Source organism: Zea mays, chromosome 7, assembly GCF_902167145.1.
Source record: "Zea mays cultivar B73 chromosome 7, Zm-B73-REFERENCE-NAM-5.0, whole genome shotgun sequence".
Lineage (NCBI taxonomy): Eukaryota > Viridiplantae > Streptophyta > Magnoliopsida > Poales > Poaceae > Zea > Zea mays.
The window spans coordinates 138,252,710-138,278,980 of record NC_050102.1 but is presented as its reverse complement, the minus strand read 5'-3'; the positions used below and the strand labels follow the sequence as shown (position 1 = coordinate 138,278,980).

Genomic DNA, 26,271 nt, shown 5'->3' with positions numbered 1-26,271 from the left:
AGGGCACGAGCACACCACGCTGCTGGCCCGGCCGCGCTGCTCCTCCTCCGAGTCCGAGATCTGAAGGCGCGGGAGAAAGGAACCCGGCAAAAGGATCCAGTAGCACCCCGTGCGCGCGGCGGTTAACTCGTCCCAGATCTCGGCGCGGCACGGCGCCTCCCTCCCGGCCCTGCCGGCGAGAGCGTGGTACGATGAGGCGGCGGCCGTTCCTGGACCAGCGATGGCCGTCGTTCAAGCGCCGGTGGCAGCAGCAGCCGTGGTGGGTGCGCCTCTTGCTCTCCCTCCTCTTCGCTCTCGCATGCGTCCTCCTCCTCGCTGTCCTCCTTAGCTCCCCCGACCCAAACACCTCGCCGTCCACCTCCCCCGCGTCCTCCGGATGGTGGCCGAGTACCGCCAACCCTTGGTGAAGATCGAGGGCGCCAGCCTCAGCATCGCGCAGGTGGCCGCCGTGGCCACCGGCGCTGGCGAGGCCCGGGTCAAGCTGGACGAGTCCGCCAGTAGCCGGGTCAAGGCAAGCAGCGACTAGGTCATGAACAGCATGATGAACGGCACCGACAGCTACGGCGTCACCACCGGCTTCGACGCCACGTCGCACAGGAGGACCAAGGAGGGCGGTGTTGGCGCCGGCTGCCGGAATGGCTGCACCTACGGCGATCGGCGACTTCCGGCGAACTCACACTCTCTCTCTGCGCTCAGGTACGCGAATACTGAAACAGAGAATACTGAAAACAGAGTGTTGTTTCTGCCGTGCAAAAGTCACAGCCTTTTCAGGCTTTCTTCCTTCTCGTTATTGACTGGTGCTTTACACGATCTCGCGATCCGCTTTCCCCGCCACGCCGTGCACGCTGCGACGCGCCCGCCTAAAGCGCAGGGCCGTTTTCCTTCATCCGGTCATGGCGGAGGACCTAGTCACCACCTTGTGAACGCAGCACAAGTCATGGCGCATGCACCGTTTATTACATCATGCAACAGCTACCTAATAATAGAAGTAAACATGTTCATGCAACTAATACGCACGAGATTAAGTTCAACATTTCACCCCCTAATCCCGCTGCACCTCGACAACGCCTAGCTGCTGACGAAACTCCAGGAATCTAACACGCCCAAGCGCCTTTGTCAGAATGTCCGCAAGCTGGTCCCTGGTACCCACATGACCAACATCCACTTCACCCTTGTCTACACAATCTCTGATGAAATGGAACCTTGTGTCTATGTGCTTGCTTCTGTCATGGTGGACTGGATTCTTGCTCAGAGCTATGGCTGATTTGTTATCCACTAGAAGTTTGACTGTTGGAGCCTGGATGTTCAGTAGTTCTCCCAGAAGCCGGCTAAGCCAGATCCCTTGACACGCTGCATTCGCACTTGCAATATATTCAGCCTCACATGATGATAGGGCCACCACCCGTTGTTTCTGTGATGCCCATGTCACTAAGCTTGATCCCAACAGAAACACACACCCACTGGTGCTCCTCCTGTCGTCAACATCGCCGACCAGATCACTGTCACTGTAACCTACAAGTTCAGTTGAGCCCTGACTCTTGTACACACACCCAAACTGTACGGTGCCTGCAAGATATCTCAATATTTGTTTGACAGCAGCCCAATGACTTGCTCTAGGCTCTTCCATATACCTGCTAACAATGCCCACTGCATATGCTATATCTGGCCTTGTATTAACCAAATACCGAAGACTTCCAATGATGCTCCTATACTTGGTTTTGTCAACAGCGGGTGTCTTGTCATTCTTGCTCAACTTCAATCTATTCTCCATGGGCACAGCACAAGGATTACACCCCTTCATGCCGGCTTGCTCCAGAATTTTCAGAGTGTACGAGCTCTGACACAGCTTTGTCATTCCTGCCTGCTGATTAACTTGTATCCCCAAGTAATAACTGAGTAATCCCAAGTCACTCATACTGAACTTCCCTTTCATCTCCTGCTTGAACAATTCTATGCTTGCTTTGTTTGAGCCTGTAATTATAAGGTCATCAACATAAACACCTACTAGCAGAAAACCATCTCTATCTGACCTCCTGTAAACAGCATGCTCTAGTGGATTTCTCACAAAACCAAGCTTCATCAGTTCACTGTCAAGTTTTGCATTCCATGCCCTAGGAGCCTGACGCAAACCATAAAGGGCCTTTTTCAGTTTGAGCACTTTGTCACCTCCACATTTGACAACAAATCCTGGAGGTTGTTGAACATACACCTCCTCCCTCAACTCACCATTCAAGAAAGCTGACTTGACATCCATGTGGTGCACTTGCCAACCCTTCTGAGCAGCCAGAGCAATCAACAATCTCACTGTCTCAATTCTTGCAACCGGTGCAAAAACCTCATCAAAATCCACCCCCTCACGCTGAGCATATCCCTTCGCTACCAACCGAGCTTTGTGCTTAACCACATTGCCCTCTGGATCTTTTTTCACTTTGAATACCCATTTCAGGCCAATGGCTCGATGGCCAGCAGGTAGTGTAGACAGCTGCCAGGTTTTATTTTCTTCTATCGACTGCATCTCGGCCTCCATGGCTTTTCTCCAACATTGCTCATTCAGAGCAGTCTCAATGCTTCTGGGTTCTTCTGCTGCAAGGTAGCACACCCCACTGTACTCAAAATCAGTAATCTCATTAGTTGTGTCATTGATATTTGCCAATGTTCTGAATCTTTGTGGCACTCCTTTTGAGTTGACAGATTCTCCCGTGACTGGAGTTGCAAATTCAATTCCTTGCACAGCTGGACTCCCAGGCGGTGTTGCATGGTTTGATGCTCCATCTGAGCCAGCGTCGATAGCCCAATCATCTTGGAGAGGCGATTGTTGATCTAGAGTTGCAGGATCGACTAGCTATGCTGCTGCATTTTCTGAATTTTTTGGAGTTACAGGCTCGGCTGGTACTGTTCCTCTTCCAGCAACCGAGTAAAACTCAATATCAAACACTGGTGTTGCAGATCCTGCTCGAGTTTCTTGTTTCCAGTCCCAAGCTTTACTCTCTTGAAAGATCACATCACGCGATATGTGAAGTTTCTTGGCCACAGGATCATAGACTCGGTACCCCTTTGTGCTTGCCTCATACCCAATAAACACCATTGGTGTTGATCTGTCTGACAGCTTCAAAACACCAGGGCCTATTTTCTTGACATGAGCTACACACCCAAATGTGCGTAGATGATGTACTTTGGGTTTTATGTTATGCCATGCTTCATAAGGTGTCCTCCCTTGTAGGCTTTTCGTTGGAGCTCGATTCAGCAGATACACAGCAGTTGTGACTGCTTCGCCCCAAAACTCCCCTGGAACATTCTTGCTTTTCAGTAAACACCTCGCCATTTCCACCACAGTGCGGTTTCTTCTCTCGACAACGCCGTTCTGCTGTGGCGTATATGGCGTGGTAGTGAAATGCTTAATGCCATGCTCATCACAGTACTCCTTGAAGTCAATAGAATTAAACTCACCACCTCTGTCACTGCGAAATGCCCTGAGTCTGCCACCTGACTCAGTTTCAGCTAGCGCCTTCACCTTCTTGAAACAACTGAAAGCTTCATCTTTTGTTGCCAGAAGTTGTATCCACATATATCTACTATGATCATCCACTATAAGCATGAAATAACTCTTACCTCCTGGTGTCTTGGGCCTAATCTGTCCACAGAGATCTGTGTGAAACAGGTCCAAATTCTTGTCTGCTCTGTAATTTGCCACTTGAGGAAACAGCTGTCGTTGTTGCTTGCCAAGAGCACATCCATCACAGAACTCTTCCACCCTATCAATCAATGGCATGCCTTCTACCATTTTCTTGACACTAAGATCTCTGAGGGCCTGAAAATTAAGATGGCCATATCTCCCATGCCACATCCAAGCCACATCATCAACCTTTGCTACTAGACAGACAGGTGCTGCAAGACTAGTTTTTAGCAAATACAGTCTATTCTTGACTCGAGGTGCTTTGGCCAGCAGTGAGCGCTCGACATCAAACACATTGCAAAAACCATCTTCGATCACAACTTTGCATCCACCCTCCTCTAGTTGACCTAAACTAATGATGTTACTCTTTAATTTAGGTATGTAATAAACTTCTGTGAGTACCTTGTGCCCCTTCTGTTTGGCTTGAAGCATTACCGAGCCAATGCCTTCGATCTGGACGAGTGATCCGTCGCCGAACCTCACCGTGCCGCCAACTGATCTGTCCAGCGACACCAGTGCCTCACGACGCCCCGTCATGTGATTACTGGCGCCCATGTCAAGAACCCAGACATCATGATCTTCATCATATTCACCGGGATTGTCGGCGTTTCGAGACCGGGGGGTCCTTGGACCGACGAGTAAATTGTCGCCGCGTGCCCCAGCCCAGATGGGTCGGCGCGAGACGGAGCGCGAAGGGGGGAGGCAGCCGGAGGGAGACGGGCGTGAGAGGTGGAAATCCCGCGGCCTTCGTGTTTGTCCCGCGCCCAGGTCGGGTGCGCTTGCAGTAGGGGGTTACAAGCGTCCACGCGGGAGGGAGCGAGCGGCCTCACGCGAGCGCCTGTCCCGTCCTACCCCGCGCGGCCAACCCTCTGTAAGAGGGCCCTGGTCCTTCCTTTTATAGGCGCAAGGAGAGGATCCAGGTGTACAATGGGGGTGTAGCAGTGTGCTAACGTGTCTAGCGGAGGAGAGCTAGCGCCCTAAGTACATGCCATCGTGGCAGCCGGAGAGGTTTTGGCACCCGGTTTGTGTGGTGTCGTGGCCGTCGGAGGAGCGCTGGAGCCTGGCGAAAGGAGAGCTGTCGGGGCTGTCGAGTCCTTGCTGACGTCCTCTTGCTTCCGTAAGGGGGCTGAGAGCCGTCGTCGTCATACAGCGTGCGGGGCGCCATCATTACTTGTCTGGCGGAGCGAGCCAGATGGGACACCGGTCTTGTTCCCCGTAGCATGAGTCAGCTTGGGGTATGGTAATGATGGCGCCTCCTGTTGACGTGGTCGGTCCGTGCCCTGGGTTGGGCGACGTGGAGGCTCCTCCGAGGTCGAGGTCGAGTCTGTCTTCCGAGGCCGAGGTCGAGTCCAAGCCCCCGGGTCGGGCGAGGCGGAGACCGTCGGCTGAGGCCAGGGCTGAGTCCGAGCCCTGGGGTCGGGCGAAACGGAGTTCGTCGTCTTCCGGGGCTAAGCCCGAGTCCGAGCCCTGGGGTCGGGCAGAGCGGAGTTCGTCGTCTTCCGGGGCTGAGCTCGAGTCCGAGCCCTGGGTCAGGCGGAGCGGAGTTCATCGTCTTCCGGGGCTGAGCCCGAGTCCGAGCCCTGGGGTCGGGCGGAGCGGAGTTCGTCGTCTTCCGGGGCTGAGCCCGAGTCCGAGCCCTGGGTCGGGCGGAGCGGAGTTCGTCGTCTTCCAGGGCTGAGCCCGAGTCCGAGCCCTAGACCGGGCGGAGCGGAGTTCGTCGTCTTCCGGGGCTGAGCCCGAGTCTGAGCCCTGGGTTGGGCGGAGCGGAGTTTCCTATGGCGCCTGAGGCCGGGCCTGGCTGCTTGTTAGCCTCACTCTGTCGAGTGGCGCAGCAGTCGGAGCGGCACAGGCGGCGCTGTCCTCTTGTCAGACCGGTCAGTGGAGCGGCGAAGTGACTGCGGTCACTTCGGCTCTGTCGACTGGAGGGCACGCGTCAGGATAAAGGTGTCAGGCCACCTTTGCATGAAATGCCTCTGCGATTTGGTCGGTTGGCGTCGTGATTTGGCCAAGGTTGCTTCTTGGTGAAGACTGGGCCTTGGGCGAGCAAAAGGTGTGTCCGTTGCTGGAGGGGGGCCTCGGGCGAGACGTAGATCCTCTGGGGTCGGCTGCCCTTGCCCGAGGCTGGGCTCGGGCGAGGCGTGATCGCGTCCCTCGAATGGACCGATTCTTGACTTAGTCGCACTCATCAGGCCTTTGCAGCTTTGTGCTGATGGGGGTTACCAGCTGAGATTTAGGAGCCTTGAGGGTACCCCTAATTATGGTCCCCGACAGTAGCCCCCGAGCCTCGAAGGGAGTGTTAATACTCGCTTGGAGGCTTTTGTCGCACTTTTTTGCAAGGGGACCAGCCTTTCTCGGTTGCATTTTGTTCCGGTGGGTGCGCGCGAGCGCACCCACCGGGTGTAGCCCCCGAGGCCTCGGAGGAGTGGTTTGACTCCTCCGAGGTCTTAATGCCTCGCGCAATGCTTCGGCTGGTCTGGTCGTTTCCCTCATGCGAGCTGGCCGTAGCCCGGGTGCACGGTCGGGTCCCAAGTTCTCGGGCTGGTATGGTGACGCTATCAACGGTCTGGCCGGAGCCGGGTTCACGAGAGCAGCCCCCGAGCCTCTGCACAGGGCGAGAGGACAGTCAAGGACAGACTCGACTTTTTTACATACGCCCCTGCGTCGCCTTTCCGTAAGGAGGAGGGGGGGAAAGCGCCATGTTGCCCTCGAAGGGCGCCGAACATGGTGTCTCCGGTGAGCTGCTGGCGGGTAATCCGAGTGGACGCTCGTGCCCCATTTGTTAGGGGTCGGCTAGAGGCCCGGAGGCGCGCTCAAAAGTACCTGCGGGTGATCTACCGGACCCGGTCCCCTGTCGACGGGGTCCGAGGTCTCAATGCCTCCCTCTGATGGGATTCCGTTACAAGATCGTTCCTGCTTGTCTCGGAAATGTCCTAGGGTACCTCGGGAGCGTAGCCCGAGCCTTGGTTATGTATCGAACGTACCCAGGGTCATCCCTCGCTCTGTGTCTGAGGCGACTGTGAACCCTTCGAGGGCCAGCCTACGAACCCCTGATCAGTAGTGGGCGCGGAGCCCGAGTGGCCTGAGGCGGCTGTTAAACCCCTCCGAGGGGCCAGCCTTTGAACCTCTGATCAGTAGGGAGGCTCGGGGCCTATTTTCTTCACGGAGAAGGATCCTTTTCGGGGTATCCCCCTTTCCCGGTCCCTGTTGTAAGAGAGAGAAAGAGGAAAAGGAAAAGGATATGAAATCGAATGACGTGGCGTACCTTTTTTGATGCGGTCATTATGGCGAAGGCGAAGCGTCGCTCGCTTCCCCTACCAGAGGCGCCGCCCGTCCCGCCGCGGAGTTAATGCGACGGGGCGAGTGGTTCGCGGGGCGGCCGTTGCGCGTGCGCGAGCCATTCGAGGAACGGAACACGGGCGCGCCGTCTTCACGCCGTGAGAGAGGGTTCTCTCGCTGCCCCTGGATGGGACGTAAGCTTGGCTGACGACGTGACCGCTGCTCATGCCCGCCTGCCACCGCCATTACTGCCGGCCCATTTTTGGCCGTATTGACCGTCGCGCCAGGCTGGCACTGCTGGGTCGTACGCAGGGTTGCCTCGAGTCACGGTACTGGTTCCGCAGTCGAGGAGGCGTGGTAGTGGTGCGAGTGGCGGTGCAGTTGCTCGCACGTAGCAACCGGCGCACCGGTTGCATGACGCGTGGGCCTGGGCCTCCATGCTGGGTGCGTTGGAAGTCGGAGGGGTGCGCCCACTTGGAGCGGTTGCATGCCGCCTGCACGGCTGCCCGCCCTTTCACCCGCTGGTCTGGGCGAAAGTGGAGGAATGCTTGTAACCGCTGGGCAGTTACATGCACCGCGCGCGGTGGTTTGGCTTCTTCTGCTCTAGGCCAGCTTGCATGACGCGTGGGACCCAGCCCCCGCGCCATAGGGGGAGGACCTTGGAGCGTGTTGGAGAAGACTCAGCCCACGACGACTGGGGACACGAGTAGGGAGAGTCGCCTTTAAAAGGAGGGCGGCCCCCTTGAAAGGCGACCATGTCTTCGTGCTCCCTTATGCATCGTGTCTTTCCACCTTCCGAGCCCCCGGATGGGGGACACCCGCTGTCCTTCTGCCTTGTCGTTGGAGGAACACAACTTCGTGGAAGTTGGTACCTTTCAGCCATCGTTCGGCTTCAAGGATTTTCATCAGTCAGCCCGGCTGCATCCCCTCGCCGGTGGTCACCCAAGACGGTGACCACCAGCCCCTGGGTGGGGAGAAGCAAGCCGGGCTACGATCTTGGTCCCGCCCTCAGCTTCAAGGATGTTCATCATCCTCACTGGGGTGGAGGCCGGGCTGAGCCGGAGCTCTACCTTCCGCGCGGGTTCATGGGTCAGCCTCTCCTTCAGCGTTCGAGGGAGAGGGCGCTCACTGGCCCTGCGAGAGGGGCGGACTTCGACAACGCGGGGCTGGTCGACGGCGGGCGTCGTCAGCTTCAGCGCGTTGGGCTCGCCGGCTTGACTCCCGGTGCCCCCTCCTGCCGCGAGGGCGGTTGTCGCGTCGCGCGCACGGGAGGACCGCCCAAGACGTCTCGCGCTGCTAGGGCGGCGTTCGTGTTCTGGGGCTGTCCTACCTTTGCACCGGTACGGCGCCTCCACGCGGGGGTCGGTGCTCCACTCGTCTGGGAGGATCTGAGTGGGGATCTGCCGAGGGGCTGACGGCCCCTGTCGTCGGTGCCGAGGCAGAGGCGGCTCGAGAAGTCCCCGTCGCTGACGGGATCACCGCTACCATCCGCGCTCCGGGCCTCCGGCTCTTTGTACTTGTCCTCGCCCCTCGAGCACCGGCGTGGGCGAGGGCAAGGTTGCAGCGGCGTCCGCTCTGAGGCCATCGCTACTGCAGTTCGGTCACCCGGAGCGGGGGTCGTTGTCGCTGCTGCCGGAGCGGGCGACGGTGAGCCACCCGTCGGTCTTCTGTTGCTCCGCAGGCCCCCAATCGTGTGGGGTTGTTCGTACCTGCGGAGACGGAACCGAAGTTCCTTTTGTAATGGCACCTTGAATGCCGGTCTTTTGTTCATTGTGGCTGTCGGGGCCTGAACATGTATGTATTTTTGGCGCGGAGCCATGTTTTTTCCTCATTTTCGAGCACTAAGACTCGCCTGTTGGTTATCTGAACCGCTTCACCAAGCGTGAGTCGCCCCGTGCAAAGTTGACGAGTGAGGTATCCGTATCCCGGAGGCGTAGGAGTCCCTCGGCTCGGTCGGCCTTGCTGTCCGAGGCTTCTCTTGCTTAGTTAAAGGAACCCCTCGGTCGCTCTTCGATGAGCCAAAGCCAGGGGTAGCGGCGTCAGCACGGACAGAGGCAGAGTTGGCTCGAAAAGAAGACTTGGTTGGCCAGAGCCTGGCCGGGTCGTCCACTGGTGGGACCGACGCCGGAATTTAGTTGCCGAGGCCTCGGGCCGGGCTGATGTCTTCGGGGGACAGCTGGCCGAGGCCTCGGGGTGACCGGCCAAGCCGTCTGCTCGAGCCGGATTCCTGGAGAAGACCCTGGCGGCGATGGCCCAGGCATGGTGATGATGTTGTCCTTTAGAGTGGAGATCCTCCGACCGCGTCGCCGTCCGAGGCTAGGTCGGACCTCGCCGAAGGTGTAGTTGACGCCGAGGGTGCTGCTGCTCCCTTCATTTGTCAAGATCCGAGCCTGCAGGATCGGATTATCTTGTAGCGTGTGTTTTCTGCGGCCGCCGAGGCCCAAACACACCATCATCGTGTTGTAAAGCTGCGCTTCTTTTCCTCTTGTTTCGAGTATCTGGACTTCTTTGTCGGTAACAGAATTGTCTGTGCGAGCGAGAGTTGCTTTTCACGGAAGGCGATGAGTGAGGTATCCGTATCCCGGAGGCGTAGGAATCCCTCGGCTCGGTCGGCCTTGCCGCTTACGCGCACTCTTACCCGTCCATAGGGTTCTGTCACCGACGCAGTCGAGAAGGCCCGAAGAATCGCTTCGGCAGAGGAGCTTTCGAGCGTGAAGACTTTTTCGGTGCGCGGAATCACTTATCCGAACGCGAGTTACTTATCGCAGAAGGTGATGAGTGAGGTATCCGTATCCCGGAGGCGTAGGAGTCCCTCGGCTCGGTCAGCCTTGGCTGCTTACGTGTACTCCATCGTTTTCAGGATCCACTTTCGAAGTAGTCAAAAAGCACGAAAGACATTCTGGCAGAAAGGATCTTTTTTCGAGGAAAATTTCGACGCAGAGGGGGTTCCCCCCTTTTAGCCCCCGAGGGAGGGTCGGGCTTTGCCGAGGCAAGGCTGACCCTTCCTTGATGACTAAACTTTGCGTGGGAACAAGTCATACGAACAACTTGAAAGCATCTTAAGGGTAGAAGCGACGTAGCTGTTGGATGTTCCAAGCGTTGTAGTAGACCTCGCCTTGACTGTTGGCCAGCTTGTATGTTCCGGGCTTCAGAACTTTGGCGATGACGAACGGCCCTTCCCAGGGAGGTGTGAGCTTGTGCCGCCCTCGGGCGTCTTGTCGCAGCCGAAGCACCAGGTCGCCCACCTGGAGGTCTCGGGACCAAACCCCTCAGGCGTGGTAGCGTCGCAGGGACTGCTGGTACCGCACCGAGTGTAGTAAGGCCATGTCCCGAGCCTCTTCCAGCTGGTCCAATGAGTCTTCTCGACTAGCTTGATTTCTTTGGTCGGCGTAGGCCCTCGTCCTCGGGGAACCGTATTCTAAGTCTGTGGGCAAGATGGCCTCGACCCCGTAGACTAGAAAGAACGGCGTGAAGCCCGTGGCTCGGCTCGACGTTGTTCTGAGGCTCCAGACCACCGAGGGGAGTTCCTTCATCCATCGCTTGCCGAACTTGTTGAGGTCGTTGTAGATCCGAGGCTTGAGTCCTTGTAGAATCATGCCGTTGGCACGCTCTACTTGCCCATTCGTCATGGGATGAGCCACGGCGGCCCAGTCCACCCGGATGTGGTGATCCTCGCAGAAGTCTAGGAACTTTCTGCCAGTGAACTGGGTGCCGTTGTCGGTGATGATGGAGTTCGGGACCCCAAAACGATGGATGATGTTGGTGAAGAACGCCACCGCCTGTTCGGACCTGATGCTGTTTAGGGGTCGGACCTCGATCCACTTGGAGAATTTGTCGATGGCGACCAACAGGTGCGTGTAGCCCCCGGGTGCCTTCTGCAAGGGGCCGACGAGGTCCAGACCCCACACAGCAAAAGGCCAGGTGATGGGTATCGTCTGCAGGGCCTGAGCGGGCAGGTGGGTCTGCCTTGCGTAGAACTGACACCCTTCGCAGGTGCGGACAATTCTAGTGGCGTCGGCCACTGCCGTCGGCCAGTAGAAACCTTGTCGGAAGGCGTTTCCAACAAGGGCTCGAGGTGCTGCGTGATGGCCGCAAGCCCCCGAGTGTATCTCTTGTAGGAGCTCCTGGCCTTCGGCGATGGAAATGCATCGCTGGAGGATGCCTGAGGGGCTGCGGTGGTAGAGTTCCTTCCCGTCCCCCAGCAAGACAAACGACTTGGCGTGCCGCGCCAACCGCCGAGCTTCGGCTCGGTCGAGGGGTAGCTCTCCTCCGTGGAGATATTGCAGGTACGGGGTCTGCCAGTTTCGATTAGGCGTGACCCCACTTTGCTCCTCCTCGATGCGTAGTGCCTCACCCGGGGGCCGAGGGTACCTCGGGCCGAACCGAGGGTGCCTCGGGCCGAGCCGAGGGTACCTCGTACTGAGCCGAGGGTGCCTTAGGCTCGGTCGAGGCCTTCTCGGGCTCGGGCGTGTCGTCGGTTTTGACGGAGGGTTGATGCAGGTCTCGGGAGAAGACGTTCGGGGGAACCGTTGTTCGCCCCGAGGCTATTTTAGCCAGCTCGTCCGCAGTCTCGTTGTAGCGTCGGACGATGTGGTTGAGCTCGAGCCCGTAGAACTTGTCTTCCAGGCGCCGAACCTCATCGCAGTAGGCTTCCATCTTCGGGTTGTGGCAGTGGGAGTTCTTCATGACTTGGTCGATGACGAGTTGCGAGTCACCGCGAGCGTCGAGGCGTCGAACCCCTAGCTCGATGGCGATGCGCAACCCGTTGACCAGAGCCTCGTACTCAGCCACATTGTTGGACGCCGGGAAGTGGAGGCGTAGCACGTAGCGTAGGTGCTTCCCGAGGGGCGAGATGAAGAGCAGGCCTGCGCCTGCTCCTGTCTTCATCAGCGACCCATCGAAGAACATGGTCCAGAGTTCCGGTTGGATCGGAACTATTGGGAGCTGGGTGTCGATCCATTCAGCCACGAAGTCCGCCAAGACCTGGGACTTGATGGCCTTCCGAGGGGCGAACGAGATCACTTCGCCCATGATTTCCACCGCCCACTTTGCAATTCTACCTGAGGCCTCTCGGCACTGGATGATCTCCCCCAGGGGGAAGGATGACACCACAGTTATCGGATGAGACTCGAAGTAGTGTCGCAACTTCCGCCGCGTCAGGATCACCGCGTATAGCAGCTTCTGAATTTGTGGGTAGCGGATCTTGGTCTCGGACAGTACCTCGCTGATGAAGTAGACTGGCCTCTGGACGGGCAATGCGTGCCCCTCTTCTCGTCTCTCAACCATAATCGCGGCGCTAACCACCTGAGTGGTTGCGGCGACGTAGATCAAGAGGGCTTCTCCGGCAGCGGGAGGCACCAAGATGGGAGTGTTCGTGAGGAGCGCCTTCAGGTTCCTGAGGGCTTCCTCGGCCTCAGGGGTCCAAGTGAAGCACTCGGCCTTCCTTAAGAGGCGGTACAGAGGCAGGCCTCTTTCGCCGAGGCGCGAGATGAAGCGACTCAGAGCCGCAAGGCATCCCATGACTCTCTGTACGCCTTTCAAGTCCTTGATGGGCCCCATCCTGGTGATGCCCGTGATCTTCTCCGGGTTGGCCTTGATGCCCCGCTCGGAGACGATGAACCCCAAGAGCATGCCTCGGGGAACCCCGAAGACACACTTCTCGGGATTAAGCTTCACGCCTTTCGCCTTGAGACATCGGAATGTCACTTCAAGGTCGAAAAGGAGGTCGGAGGCTTTCCTCGTCTTGACTACGATGTCATCGACGTAGGCATCGACTATTCGGCCAATGTGTTCGCCGAACACCTGGTTCATGCACCGTTGGTACGTTGCACCCGCATTCCTCAAGCCGAACGGCATGGTGACATAGCAGTACATGCCGAAGGGTGTGATGAAAGAAGTCGCGAGCTGGTCAGACTCTTTCATCCTGATCTGGTGATACCCTGAGTAGGCATCGAGGAAAGACAGGGTTTCACACCCAGCAGTGGAATCCACGATTTGGTCGATGCGAGGCATAGGGTAGGGAACCTTCGGACATGCTTTGTTTAGACCAGTGTAGTCTACACACATCCGCCATTTCCCTCCTTTCTTTCTCACAAGCACAGGGTTGGCAAGCCATTCGAGATGGAATACCTCTTTGATGAACCCTGCCGCCATTAGCTTGTGGATCTCCTCGCCTATGTCTCTGCGCTTTTCTTCGTCGAATCGGCGCAGAGGCTGCTTCACAGGTCGGGCTCCAGCTCGGATATCCAGCGAGTGCTCGGCGACATCCCTCGGTATGTCGGGCATGTCCGAGGGACTCCACGCGAAAACGTCGGCGTTCGCGCGGAGAAAGTCGACGAGCACTGCTTCCTATTTGGGATCGAGCTCGAAGCCGATCCGGATCTGCTTGGAGGCGTCGCTGCTGGGGTCGAGGGGGACGGACTTAACCGTCTCCGCTGGCTCGAAGTTGCCGGTGTGGCGCTTCACGTCTGGCACCTCCTTAGAGAGGCTCTCTAGGTCGGCGATGAGGGCCTCGGATTCGGCGAGGGCCTCGGCATACTCCACACACTCCACGTCGCATTCGAACGCGTGTCGGTATGTGGGGCCGACGGTGATGACCCCGTTGGGGCCCGACATCTTGAGCTTAAGGTAGGTGTAGTTGGGGACGGCCATGAACTTCGCGTAGCATGGCCTCCCCAGTATTGCGTGGTAGGTTCCTCGGAACCCGACCACCTCGAACGTGAGGGTCTCCCTTTGGAAATTGGAGGGCGTCCCAAAGCAAACGGGAAGATCGAGTTGTCCGAGGGGCTGGACGCGCTTCCCGGGGATGATCCCGTGGAAAGGCGCAGCGCCTGCCCGGATCGAGGACAGATCAACACGCAGGAGCCCGAGGGTCTCGGCGTAGATGATGTTGAGGCTGCTGCTTCCGTCCATGAGGACCTTGGTGAGCCTGACGTTGCCGATGACAGGGTCGACAACGAGCAGGTATTTCCCCGGGCTCGGCACGTGGTTGGGGTGGTCGGCTTGGTCGAAGGTGATGGGCTTGTCGGACCAGTCTAGGTAGACTGGCGCCGCCACCTTTACCGAACAGACCTCCCGACGCTCTTGCTTGCGGTGCCGAGCCGAGGCGTTCGCCGCTTGCCCACCGTAGATCATGAAGCAGTCGCGGACCTCGGGGAACTCTCCTGCCTGGTGATCTTCCTTCTTATCGTCGTCGCGAGCCCTGCCACCCTCCGCGGGTGGCCCAGCCCTGTGAAAGTGGTGCCGAAGCATGGCGCACTCCTCAAGGGTGTGCTTGACGGGCCCCTGATGATAGGGGCACGGCTCCTTGAGCATCTTGTCGAAAAGGTTGGCACCTCCGGGGGGTTTCCGAGGGTTCTTGTACTCGGCGGCGGCGACAAGGTCCGCGTCGGCGGCGTCGCGTTTCGCTTGCGACTTCTTCTTGCCTTTCTTCTTGGCGCCGCGCTGAGTTGACGCCTCGGGGGCATCTTCCGGTGGGCGGCCCTGGGGCTGCTTGTCCTTCCGGAAGATGGCCTCAACCGCCTCCTGGCCAGAGGCGAATTTGGTGGCGATGTCCATCAGCTCGCTCGCCCTGGTGGGGGTCTTGCGACCCAGCTTGCTCACCAGGTCGCGGCAAGTGGTGCCGGCGAGGAACGCGCCGATGACATCTGAATCGGTGATGTTGGGCAGCTCGGTGCGCTGTTTCGAGAATCGCCGGATGTAGTCCCGGAGAGACTCTCCCGGCTGCTGTCGGCAGCTTCGGAGGTCCCAGGAGTTCCCAGGGCGCACGTACGTGCCCTGGAAATTGCCGGCGAAGGCTTGGACCAGGTCGTCCCAGTTGGAGATCTGCCCCGGCGGCAGGTGCTCCATCCAGGCGCGAGCGGTGTCGGAGAGGAACAGGGGGAGGTTGCGGATGATGAGGTTGTCATCGTCTGTTCCACCCAGTTGGCAGGCCAGCCGGTAGTCCGCGAGCCACAATTCTGGTCTCGTCTCCCCCGAGTACTTTGTGATAGTAGTCGGGGTTCGGAACCGGGTCGGGAACGGCGCCCGTCGTATGGCGCGGCTGAAAGCCTGTGGACCGAGTGGTTCGGGCGAGGGACTCCGATCCTCCCCGCTGTCGTAGCGTCCCCCACGCCTGGGGTGGTAGCCTCGGCGCACCCTCTCGTCGAGGTGGGCCCGACGGTTGTGGTGATGGTGCTCGTTGCCGAGGCGACCCGGGGCCGCATGCGCTGTGTTGCGCGTGCGCCCGGTGTGGACCGAGGCTTCCCGCATGAATCGGGAAGTCACGGCGCGATGTTCCGAGGGGTACCCTTGCCTTCGGGAGGTGGAGCTTTCGGCCCGTCGGACCGTGGCGTCCTCCAGGAGATTCTTGAGCTCTCCCTGGATTCGCCGCCCCTCGGTGGTTGATGGCTCCGGCATCACGCGGAGGAGCATTGCCGCTGCAGCCAGGTTCTGGCCGACTCCACTGGAAGCGGGTGGCGGCCTTATCCTGACATCGTCGGCGATGCGGTGCTGGAAGCCTTGGGGTAGATGACGCACTTCCCCGGCCGGAGGTTGGCCCGCCCAATCCTGCCCGACGTCCCGGCGGATCGGCTCAAGTGTTCCTGCTCCCTCGTCGAGCCTGGCCTGCACCCCGCGGATTTGCTCGAGCTGTGGGTCATGACCCCCCGCCGGAACGGGGACCATAGCTAGCTCCCGTAGGATGTCAACACGAGGCACAGGCCTAGGGAGATCACCGTTCTCTGGCATACCAAGATGGTTGCCTTCGGAGGGACCCCCTAGATCGACGTGGAAACATTCACGACTTGGGCCGCAGTCCTTGTCGCCGAGGCTGCGGCTACCGTCGGAACAGTCGGAAAGGCAGTAGTCACACGCGGTCATAAAGTCTCGCATAGCACTGGGGTCACCAAGTCTGGAGAAATCCCAACAGAAGTCGGGCCCGTCATCTTCCTCGGACCCCGAGGGCCCGTAGGTCGAGACGTCCGTCAGCCGGTCCCAGGGTGACCGCATACGATACCCTAGAGGGTTTGGACTCGCCTCTACGAGAGCGTCCACCAAAGCGAAGTCGCTTGGCGGGTCGAGGCTGAATCCAAAAGGCGTGAGATGGGAATCGATTGGTACCTCTTAATCGACGGGCGGTGACGAAGTCACGTCAGGGACTGACTGCACTGTCGTCTCAGGTACGAGGATGACGCCCAACAAGTCCTTCGCGAGCGTGCTGGCGTCGTCCGTTTGCTTGGGATTGGCGCGTTGCGGGGAGACGGCGCTCGTCTTCATCTCAGATGCGAGGTCGATGCTCGACGTGCCACCCGTTGGGGCTCCGGCACCGTCGACTTGCTCGACAGCCGACGAGGTGCCGCCTCCTGCTTGGCCTTGGTTGCCCCGCCTCCTCCTCCGTCGGCGGGGGAGGGGACGGGGTGAGCTCGAAAGTTGTTCTTCCACCACGCGGGGAAGACGTCGTCGATTCCGCCGCCGGCGGGTGGGCTGTCAGCCGCCATTGTCGTTGTCGCACGGCGGGGGAAGGAGTGTCATGCCGTAGCTGCCGTCGAGGGACATGAACTCAAGGCTCCCGAAACGGAGCACCGTCCCGGGCTGGAAAGGTTGCTGGAGACTGCCCATCTGGAGCTTGACGGGAAGCTGTTCGTCAACACGCAGCAGGCCCCTACCTGGCGCGCCAACTGTCGGTGTTTCGATACCGGGGGGTCCCTGGACCGACGAGTAAATTGTCGCCGCGTGCCCCAGCCCAGATGGGTCGGCGCGAGACAGAGCGCGAAGGGGGGAGGCAGACGGAGGGAGACGGGCGTGAGAGGTGGAAATCCCGCGGCCTTCATGTTTGTCCCGCGCCCGGGTGCGCTTGCAGTAGGGGGTTACAAGCGTCCACGCGGGAGGGAGCGAGCGGCCTCACGCGAGCGCCTGTCCCGTCCTTCCCCGCGCGGCCAACCCTCTGTAAGAGGGCCCTGGTCCTTCCTTTTATAAGCGCAAGGAGAGGATCCAGGTGTACAATGGGGGGTGTAGCAGTGTGCTAACGTGTCTAGCGGAGGAGAGCTAGCGCCCTAAGTACATGCCATCGTGGCAGCCGGAGAGGTTTTGGCACCCGGTTCGTGTGGTGTCGTGGCCGTCGGAGGAGCGCTGGAGCCTGGCGAAAGGACAGCTGTCGGGGCTGTCGAGTCCTTGCTGACGTCCTCTTGCTTCCGTAAGGGGACTGAGAGCCGCCGTCATCATAGAGCGTGCGGGGCGCCATCATTACTTGTCTGGCGGAGCGAGCCAGATGGGACACCGGTCTTGTTCCCCGTAGCCTGAGTCAGCTTGGGGTAGGGTAATGATGGCGCCTCCTGTTGACGTGGTCGGTCCGTGCCCTGGGTTGGGCGACGTGGAGGCTCCTCCGAGGTCGAGGTCGAGTCTGTCTTCCGAGGCCGAGGTCGAGTCCAAGCCCCCGGGTCGGGTGAGGTGGAGACCGTCGGCTGAGGCTAGGGCTGAGTCCGAGCCCTGGGGTCGGGCGAAACGGAGTTCGTCGTCTTCCGGGGCTGAGCCTGAGTCCGAGCCCTGGGGTCGGGCGGAGCGGAGTTCGTCGTCTTCCGGGGCTGAGCCCGAGTCCGAGCCCTGGGTCGGGCGGAGCGGAGTTTGTCGTCTTCCGGGGCTGAGCCCGAGTCCGAGCCCTAGGTCGGGCGGAGCGGAGTTCGTCGTCTTCCGGGGCTGAGCCCGAGTCCGAGCCCTGGGTTGGGCGGAGCGGAGTTTCCTATGGCGCCTGAGGGCGGGCCTGGCTGCTTGTCAGCCTCACTCTATCGAGTGGCGCAGCAGTCGGAGCGGCGCAGGCGACGCTGTCCTCTTGTCAGACCGGTCAGTGGAGCGGCGAAGTGACTGCGGTCACTTCGGCTCTGTCGACTGGAGGGCACGCGTCAGGATAAAGGTGTCAGGCCACCTTTGCATTAAATGCCCCTGCGATTTGGTCGGTTGGCGTGGCGATTTGGCCAAGGTTGCTTCTTGGTGAAGACTGGGCCTTGGGCGAGCCGAAGGTGTGTCCGTTGCTGGAGGGAGGCCTCGGGCGAGACGTAGATCCTCCGGGGTCGGCTGCCCTTGCCCGAGGCTGGGCTCGGGCGAGGCGTGATCGCGTCCTTCGAATGGACCGATTCTTGACTTAGTCGCACCCATCAGGCCTTTGCAGCTTTGTGCTGATGGGGGTTACCAGCTGAGATTTAGGAGCCTTGAGGGTACCCCTAATTATGGTCCCCGACAGGGATCAACCTTCATTTCATTGAGATGCATAACATGTCGTGTCATGCACCCCTCGGACGAGTCGGCGTCGCGCGGATGGACGCGAACGACGTTCACCGTTGCCAGGAGCAATGCGGCATCGACATCGGTCTGCACATGATGAACTTCCTCCTTGTGTTCTTTCTTAGGCGGACGCTTGTAGTCTACTTCCAATGGCCGTATATGCCACAGTTCCTGCATCGTCCCTTCCGCCGTGGAGTGCCTTCAGACGTGAAACGTGGAGTGTATTCCTTCTTCTCGCCACGGTCACCACGTCCGCCGCCGCCTCCAAAGTCACCACGTCCGTCGCCGCCTCCAAACTTCGACTTCCCAGGCTTTTTCTCACCTCTAGTTGACGACGAGGATTCCGGCAGGAGGCGATGACGATTCCTCGCTGCCCAATCCTTTTGCGTCAACAAGAGTTTGCCAATCTTGTCTGTGACAGCCTCGACGCCGAGGCGATCCTCGGCCAGCTTCAGTCTCCCGACAAGATCCTCAACCGTCAGCTCCTTCAGATCGAGCATTATCTCGATTGAGATCGCGATCTGCGTGTAGCGCTTCGGCAACACACGCAGCATCTTCTTGACCACACGGATTTCATCTAGGTTCTCACCAGATGTACGCAGATCTGCCGCTAGCGCGTTGATACGCATTGCGAAATCATCCACCGCCTCGCTTTCCTTGAACTCGATATTCTCGAATTCCCGGAGCAGGCGCTGAGCATTGGCTTCCTTCACGCGTTCAGCACCAACGCACATGCTCTTCACCGCTGTCCATGCATCCTTGACGGTGTTCTTCGCGCCAAGCATCTGCCACATTTCCGGGGGCACAGACCGGAGCAGAGCGCTCATGGCCTCCGGTCTTGCCACCGCTTCACTCCTTCGCCACCGGGCTCGATCGTCTCCCAGATCTCCAGAGCCTCGAAATTGCATTGCATGAGCATCGCCCACTCCGTATAATTGGAGCGGGTTAGCATTGGCCACATGAGAGAACCCTCCCGCACGCCATGCCCTGAACTGCTCGGCTGTTCGGCGTCACCTGCCATCTTCTTCGTCTCCGGTGACCAGCGCGGTGGAGGCGCTTCTTTCTTGGTGGCTCTGATACCAGATGTTGGCGCCGGCTGCCGGAATGGCTGCACCGACTGCTATCGGCGACTTCCGGCGAACTCACTCTCTCTCTCTCTGCGCTCAGGTACGCGAATACTGAAACAGAGAATACTGAAAAACAGAGTGATGTTTCTGCCGTGCAAAAGTCACAGCCTTTTCAGGCTTTCTTCCTTCTCTTTATTGACTGGTGCTTTACATGATCTCGCGATCCGCTTTCCCCGCCACGCCGTGCACGCTGCGACGCGCCCGCCTAAAGCGCAGGGACGTTTTCCTTCATCCGGTCATGGCGGAGGACCTAGTCACCACCTTGTGAACGCAGCACAAGTCATGGCGCATGCACCGTTTATTACATCATGCAACAGCTACCTAATAATAGAAGTAAACATGTTCATGCAACTAATACGCACGAGATTAAGTTCAACAGGCGGCGCTCTCCAGAGGGAGCTCATCAGGTTCCTCAACGCCGGCGCCTTCGGCACCGGCACGGACGGCCACGTCCTCCCGGCCGAGGCAACGCGTGCGGCGGCCATGCTCGTCCGCATCAACACCCTCCTCCAGGGGTACTCCGGGATCCGCTTCGAGATCCTCGAGGCGATCGTCAAGCTGCTCAACGCCAACGTCACGACGTGCCTGCCGCTGCGCGGCACGGTCACCGCGTCCAGAGACCTCGTGCCGCTCTCCTACATTGCCGACCTCGTCACTGGACGTGAGAACTTTGTTGCGCTCGCCCTAGACGGCAGCAAGGTCAACGCCACCGAGGCATTCAAGATTGCCGGAATCCAGGGCGGCTTCTTCGAGCTGCAGCCCAAGGAGGGTCTTGCGATGGTGAATGGCACGACCGTGGGCTCTGGCCTCGCCTCCACTGTGCTCTTCGAGGCTAACATCCTTGCCATCCTCGCCGAGGTCCTGTCCGTCGCGTTCTGCGAGGTCATGACACTAGTACAAAAAGGCTCAAAGCCTGCGGGGACGATATATTTTTACAGGCGGTTTCGGTTATCCACCGACTGTGTTATTTCTAGTGGCGGTTCCTTAAGAAAACCGCCACTAGAAATCGTATTTCTACTGGCGGTTCCTTAAGAAAACCGCCAGTAGAAATCCATGATTTGTAGTGGCGGTTTTCTTAAGGAACCGCCACTAGAAATACGATTTCTAGTGGCGGTTTTCTTAAGGAACCGCCACTAGAAATCATTTTTATCCTTAATTTTTCGAGTTTTTCAAACGGCCTCGTATGACAAAACCACCAAAATAAAAGTTGTAGATCTCTAAAAGTTATGAAACTTTGTAGTTGACAACTTTTTTGTTTGAACTCATTTCGGTTCTCAAAAATTGAATCTAAGTATGTCAAATTTAAAATTCAAATTTTGCAAACTACCTCGGATGAAAAAAGTGTCAAAATAAAAGTTGTAGAACTTCAAAAGTTATTTATCTTTGTAGTTGACAACTTTTTTATTTGAATTCGTTTAGGGTCTCAAATAAGCAATTTACACTCAAATGGTTGTAATATGTGAAGAAAACAACTACAAACTAGACACAAGACATGTCATAGACGGAGTGGTAGGGGAGGGTACACGCGAGGGTGAGGTCGACGGTTCGAATACTAACAACCGCGTAGCGCGCGAATTTTGCGCGAAAAATGCCGCGATGACTTGCGACGGAGACGGGCGGGTGGGGTGGCCGGGTGGGCCTAATAAAAATAATTTTTTAACTATTTTTAAAATATGTTTTATGTTTCCTGGAAACGATTTGCACTGGCGGTTTTATTACGTCGACCGCCAGTGAAAATCGATTTTCGCTGGCGGTTTTATTACGCCGACCGCCAGTGAATCACTGGCGGTCCTCAGTTACCCGCCTGTAAAAATGATGATTTCTACTGGCCCCTAGCACTGGCGGTTACGAAAAACGCCACTATAAATAGGTTTATAACCGCCACTATAGAACTTCTCTGTACTAGTATGAACGGCAAGCCAGAGTACACCGACCACCTGACCCACAAGCTCAAGCACCACCCGGGACAGATCGAGGCTGCTGCCATCATGGAGCACATCTTGGAGGGCAGCTCCTTCATGAAGCTTGCCAACAAGCTTGGCGAGCTCGACCCCTTGATGAAGCCCAAGCAGGACCGGTACGCGCTCCGCACGTCGCCGCAGTGGCTCATTCGTTCAGTATTCAGTAATAATGTCAGCAAATGCTGCGTATGGAGTATAAAGTAAAACAGAAAAAGGTTTGTCTATGTGGTAATCCATGGCTAAATATTGCAGTTGAGAAGAATAAGAAACAAAAAAACCACTCTCTAAAGTACCACCACGTTCTAATCCATCATGTATTTTTCAAGGATCAAACACATTTCTCACACGCCAACACTCTTACACCATTTTCATATCAGTCAGCTGTACAAACCAGCAATGAAAGGAAGCTAAGAGTCCCTCAAATCAAGACATGGCATCAAGTCATCCTGCTACTACACGCGAGAAAATAGACAACAAGGTATGCTTCCCAGGGATGAACCACCAAGTTTTTTTGGTCAGACAATTAAATATATGACGCAACACCATTTCAGATTTTCATAACATAGCACACAATTTGGTTAGCCCAATTTTTTCATTAAAGTAGCATACTAAAAGCAAACTTATAACATAGAAATGACAAGCTAATAAATCATAGTTCTATTATATAATACATGAGAAGAGTGATGGCTTATTATTGTATATTTACAATTTTGAAACAACCCTGAAAGATCGGTTGACTACTATTCAGAGCCATCAGAGGCCGCCGCCTCCTCCTCCTCGTCGTCGTCCTCGTCCTCATCGTCTGATGATGATGATACACCTTCAACTGCAGCCCATAGCACTAGATCAAGTAATCCTGTGTTGTCCTCATGGTCCTCTGATGAACCTTCTTCAGCTGACTGTTGCCTATTTTCTGATACCAGTATGTGTTGGATCAACAGGTCTCGTATGCCAAAGCGCCAGAGCTTGGCTCTTCTCTTGCGAGGTCTCAACTGGAGTTGCCAAAAGAGATACTTAATAAATTGTAAATGTATAAAATTCAAATATCAAACGAAAACAGATGATGTATGTCCGGCTTGCCCTCCAACCTGTCCAGTGGGCGTAACCCCAGCCTGGACTACGGCTTTAAGGGCGCCGAGATCGCCATGGCGTCCTACTGCTCTGAGCTGCAGTTCCTGGGAACCCGGTCACCAACCACGTCCTGAAGTATGTCTGAACTAAAGTTGGGAATGCTTTCAAACTGTAGATGAACAGGATATGAAGGCAGCCTTGTTCCAAAAGCAGTCTTTTGGTGATGTACATGGAGCTTTTGCATAGAGTAGTTTATGTGGCAGTTATCTCAAGAATTTTCATCTGGTGGATGTACAGGGTTCGTATAGCAACATTTCCTTGTAGAAAGTTGACGCTGTATATCGAGGGTGGATTTACCTGTGTTTATCTTTTCGACCCCAAGCCTCTGGGAAGCTGTGAACCATAGCCTCATGAAATATGCCTGTTGTTGATTCAGTGTTTGTGTTTTTCTTGTTTGTCATTATTGTGCACTCGCTTTTAATATAACACACATTTTGTATATAAGTTACCGTAATATTATATGTTTCCGTTGCAACGCACGGGCACTCACCTAGTTATAATTATGTTTTTAGACGGAGCGAGTATAATTATTATTTTTAGATGGAGACTGTATTACTGTGAGAAGAGAGACAAGAGGACGAGCAGGTTGCTGTTAAATATGGCCGCAGGCATTACCGTAAAGGAAAATGCATTTATTACACTACTGCCTACACTGCACGGAGCCAAACAGACAGGCGCAACAGCTGCAATGCATCTAGTTGGATTGGATTCGTGCATGCACCTGTAGCGTAGTAGTAGTAAGTGAAACGATGACAGTCACCATGCCCTGTAGCACGAGCGCTTGTTTGGACAGGCTAATCATGTGGATTGAGTAAATACATGTGTATATAAAGATTCTAATTAGATGGTCATATATACCCACATCGGTTAATGTATGTTGAAGTGGATTAATGTGAAATTTAAACTAAAATCCACACTAAACTACTCTAACACATGTAAATCAAGATGAATACATGTGCAATCTAAACGTACATTAACTGACGCAGCTATCACTAACATGCGAGGCCTACTCTGCCTGCTAATGAACTTGTTGCATGTACAGACTAGCTACTATCGTCTCAATTCCAATATATACCTCCTCGATCAGTCCTCACCATGTAACGTAACGCAACTATGCGAGCTGAACTGGCCCCCCTGAGAAAAAGGTGGCGCGGCTCCTTTTTAACGGGTGAACTGGCCCTGCAGCTCGCCGGCGGAGCAGGTGCAGCTGGCGCGGCCGTCGTTCAGTACCTGGAACGAACGAGAGACAACGGCATGAGCAAGCTTGAACAGAATTGGATGCCTTTAATTTCAACAGTCGAGTTCGAGTATATATGTATACAGTACTGTTATTAATTTGGACGCTCTTAAAGTCTTTAATGACGAGTGTGAGTGCCCATGCCAACAGGAACACGGCTTGAATTAATATTCTTTCTTTTTGGAGGAGCGTGTACGTAGCTGGATAAGCCCTATCGAAGTTACCCCTGCCGTCAACCACAGGGCAAATCTACTTGATGGAGGCATTTCTGGTCGATAACTGAATCGTGCATTCAAGTTCCTATCAGCGGCCTCGCGGCAGAAAAAAGAAGGGTTTTTTTGGTTGTGGGCATGTACCTTGACCTGCTTCTGAAGATCCTTGATGTAGTCCACGGCCAGATCCAGCATGTCGGCAGTGTTGGTTTGCTGCATCCATCACCATCAACAACAACAACAAAAGTTTATCTATCTTGCGCCGTTGCATTCTTTGGGTGAAAATAAAAATAAAACGTCGTGACGTTTTCACTGTTCGTCTATCGATCTTTCTTGGGTCTTGGTTACCTTTTCCATGTTGGGCACGAGCTCCTGCAGCTTCCGTATCCGCTCGCTGATCTTCGTCCTCCTCACCTGACAGCGACAACGACACGAACCGGTTTCATTTTTTTTTTTTTTTTTTTTTTGCTTTCGTTCTCTTTTTGGATTGGGCTGGGAATTAAAACCAAGCGAGGAATTCGAGAGTAGCAGCGAGCAGGAATGCAGCGAACCCGCTCGGCGATGCTGCGCGGGTGGGTGGCGCACCCGCGCTTGGCGCGGATCTTGCAGGGGACGGCGTCCTGGAACTGGAGGAACTTCTCGATCGCCGCCATCTCCGCCGAGGCCGCCCTGCCGCCCTTGTTCTTTCCGCTGGGCAGGCTGAGCTGCGGCGCCAGCGGCTGCTGCAGCGCGGGGCCGGAGTCGCGGGGGCGCTTCGCGCCGGACGTCGGCGACGGCGACGCCTCGTCCGGCCAGGCGCCGGACGCGAGGCCGCCCATCGGGTACCCCGGGATGCCGCTGTACCCACGCGCCGCGCCGCTGGCGTTGCTGCCGGCCGCCTCGGGGCTGCCGCTGCCGCCGCCTCCGTCGAGCTCCTCGCTGCCCACCTCCGAGATCTGCGACATCACCGACCCCTGCCGGGACGAGAAGCTCAGCTGCCCCTTGAGCCGCGCGTCGCTGACGCCGTTCCTGAACCCGCCGCCGCCCATGCCCACCCGGAGCATGCTCCCGTACCCTGCAAGAAGGTGCAAGCCGCGATCAGTTCCTTAATTACTCCTCCGCAAATGGAAAGCTAGGCGCCTAGCGCAGTAGCGGGTCATTGGGACGCTACTACTTCCGGAGAGACCAAGAAAAAGGCAGTACAATACAAACGAAACGAGGCAGAGGGGCCACCGATTACCGTTGTCCATGTTCAAGTGGTTGAGGAAGCCGGCGGGGGAGCTGCTCTGGCGGATCAGGCTGTTGTTACCAGCGCCAACGGCTGCACCGTGCTCCGTGCCGCCGGAGCTGACGTTGCGGTACAGCCCCTCCATGGCGGCCATCTGCTGCTCCTGCTGCGACTGGTACATGAGCTGCTGCTGCTGTGAGGCGGCCATGGACGCGACGGCAGCTTCGTCCATGAAGTGAGCGGCGGCGGCGGGGCGGGGAGGCTTGCAGTCGCGGGTCTCGGAGTGGTGCCCGGCGAGAAAGCGCGCGAGGACGTTGTCCGCGGCGGCGTGGTCCGGTGGTCCGTGCCCTGCGCCGCCAGCCGCGGGGAAGTCCTGATCACCACCACACATCACCTCGCCGAGCAGCGTGCTCGGCGCTGACCTGTACCGCAGCAGTCCCGGGGAGCCCATCTGCTGCTGCGGTGGCGTCCTGGTCGGCTGCGGCAGGGCTGCTGGCAGGTTCAGGTCCTTGGGCAACGGCGCGCCGTACATCACCTACTCCCGCCTCCCCCAATCGCAATCAACCCCGCCTAGCTCCCAAGTCCCAACACACTAGCTAGTAGAGCCGAGCGAGGAGCTCGCTAGCCGAGCTGAGCTGAGCTGTGTTGACTGGGGAGGCGTGTTGTAGGCGTAGCAGTTTAAAACATGTGGGGGTGAGAGCTCGGCACTATTTATATAACGGCGGAGGCCGGAGGCCGAAGTTACCGGAAGAAACGAAGCGCCCTCGTGGCTGGGGCACTCGTCGTCGTCGACTCCATGCGGGCAGGGAGGGGAACCTCCTTCGCGACGCTGCCATGGCCACCGCCGTGCAGCGCTCTTTGTTAATTTCGATCTCTGTGTTCATCTCTCTCACCTGTGAGGGCTCATTAATTTCAGTGCTTATTACTGTGGAGTACTCCCTAGTAGCTGTTCTTTTTAGGTTCGAGAATTCTTTACCTTGCCAACGAAGCGACCACAATTTGACAAAAATCTGTTTGGAGAAAAAGAAAATCTGAACATTCTTAGTGCACAGGTGGAGCGTTAATGCATCAGATATCAACAATGTTTTATACCTATTGCTAAAATTTCGATTAAGCCCCATTTTTTTCATTTCGAGGAATTGAAATCTAACTAATAGAGTAGTTTATTTTTTATAATATGTTATTTCACAACTT

The 26,271-nt window shown here is 56.8% G+C and overlaps 1 protein-coding gene and 1 pseudogene across 3 annotated transcripts; one reads left to right on the top strand and one right to left on the bottom strand.

The window, feature by feature from the left end:
* Positions 1–376: 376 nt before the first annotated feature.
* Positions 377–22,495, top strand: LOC103634206 (phenylalanine ammonia-lyase-like; annotated as a pseudogene).
* Positions 21,914–26,176, bottom strand: LOC100284866 (uncharacterized). 3 transcript variants are annotated; one of them, XR_555454.4, is made up of 6 exons: positions 25,090–26,176; positions 24,422–24,924; positions 24,219–24,284; positions 24,015–24,083; positions 23,516–23,651; positions 21,914–22,282 (listed from the first exon to the last, which is right to left on the bottom strand). XR_555454.4 is itself a non-coding variant. In NM_001157761.2 (5 exons), the coding sequence occupies exons 1-5, from the start codon at positions 25,607–25,609 to the stop codon at positions 23,583–23,585; spliced, it is 1,227 nt and encodes a 408-aa protein (NP_001151233.1). In that variant the 5' UTR covers positions 25,610–25,742; the 3' UTR covers positions 23,229–23,582. The 3 variants fall into 3 exon arrangements, 2 of the variants coding, with proteins under 2 accessions (NP_001151233.1, XP_020396151.1); NM_001157761.2 differs by lacking the exon at positions 21,914–22,282 and having other exon boundaries at positions 23,229–23,651; positions 25,090–25,742; XM_020540562.3 differs by lacking the exons at positions 21,914–22,282; positions 23,516–23,651 and adding an exon at positions 23,658–23,937.
* Positions 26,177–26,271: the final 95 nt, after the last annotated feature.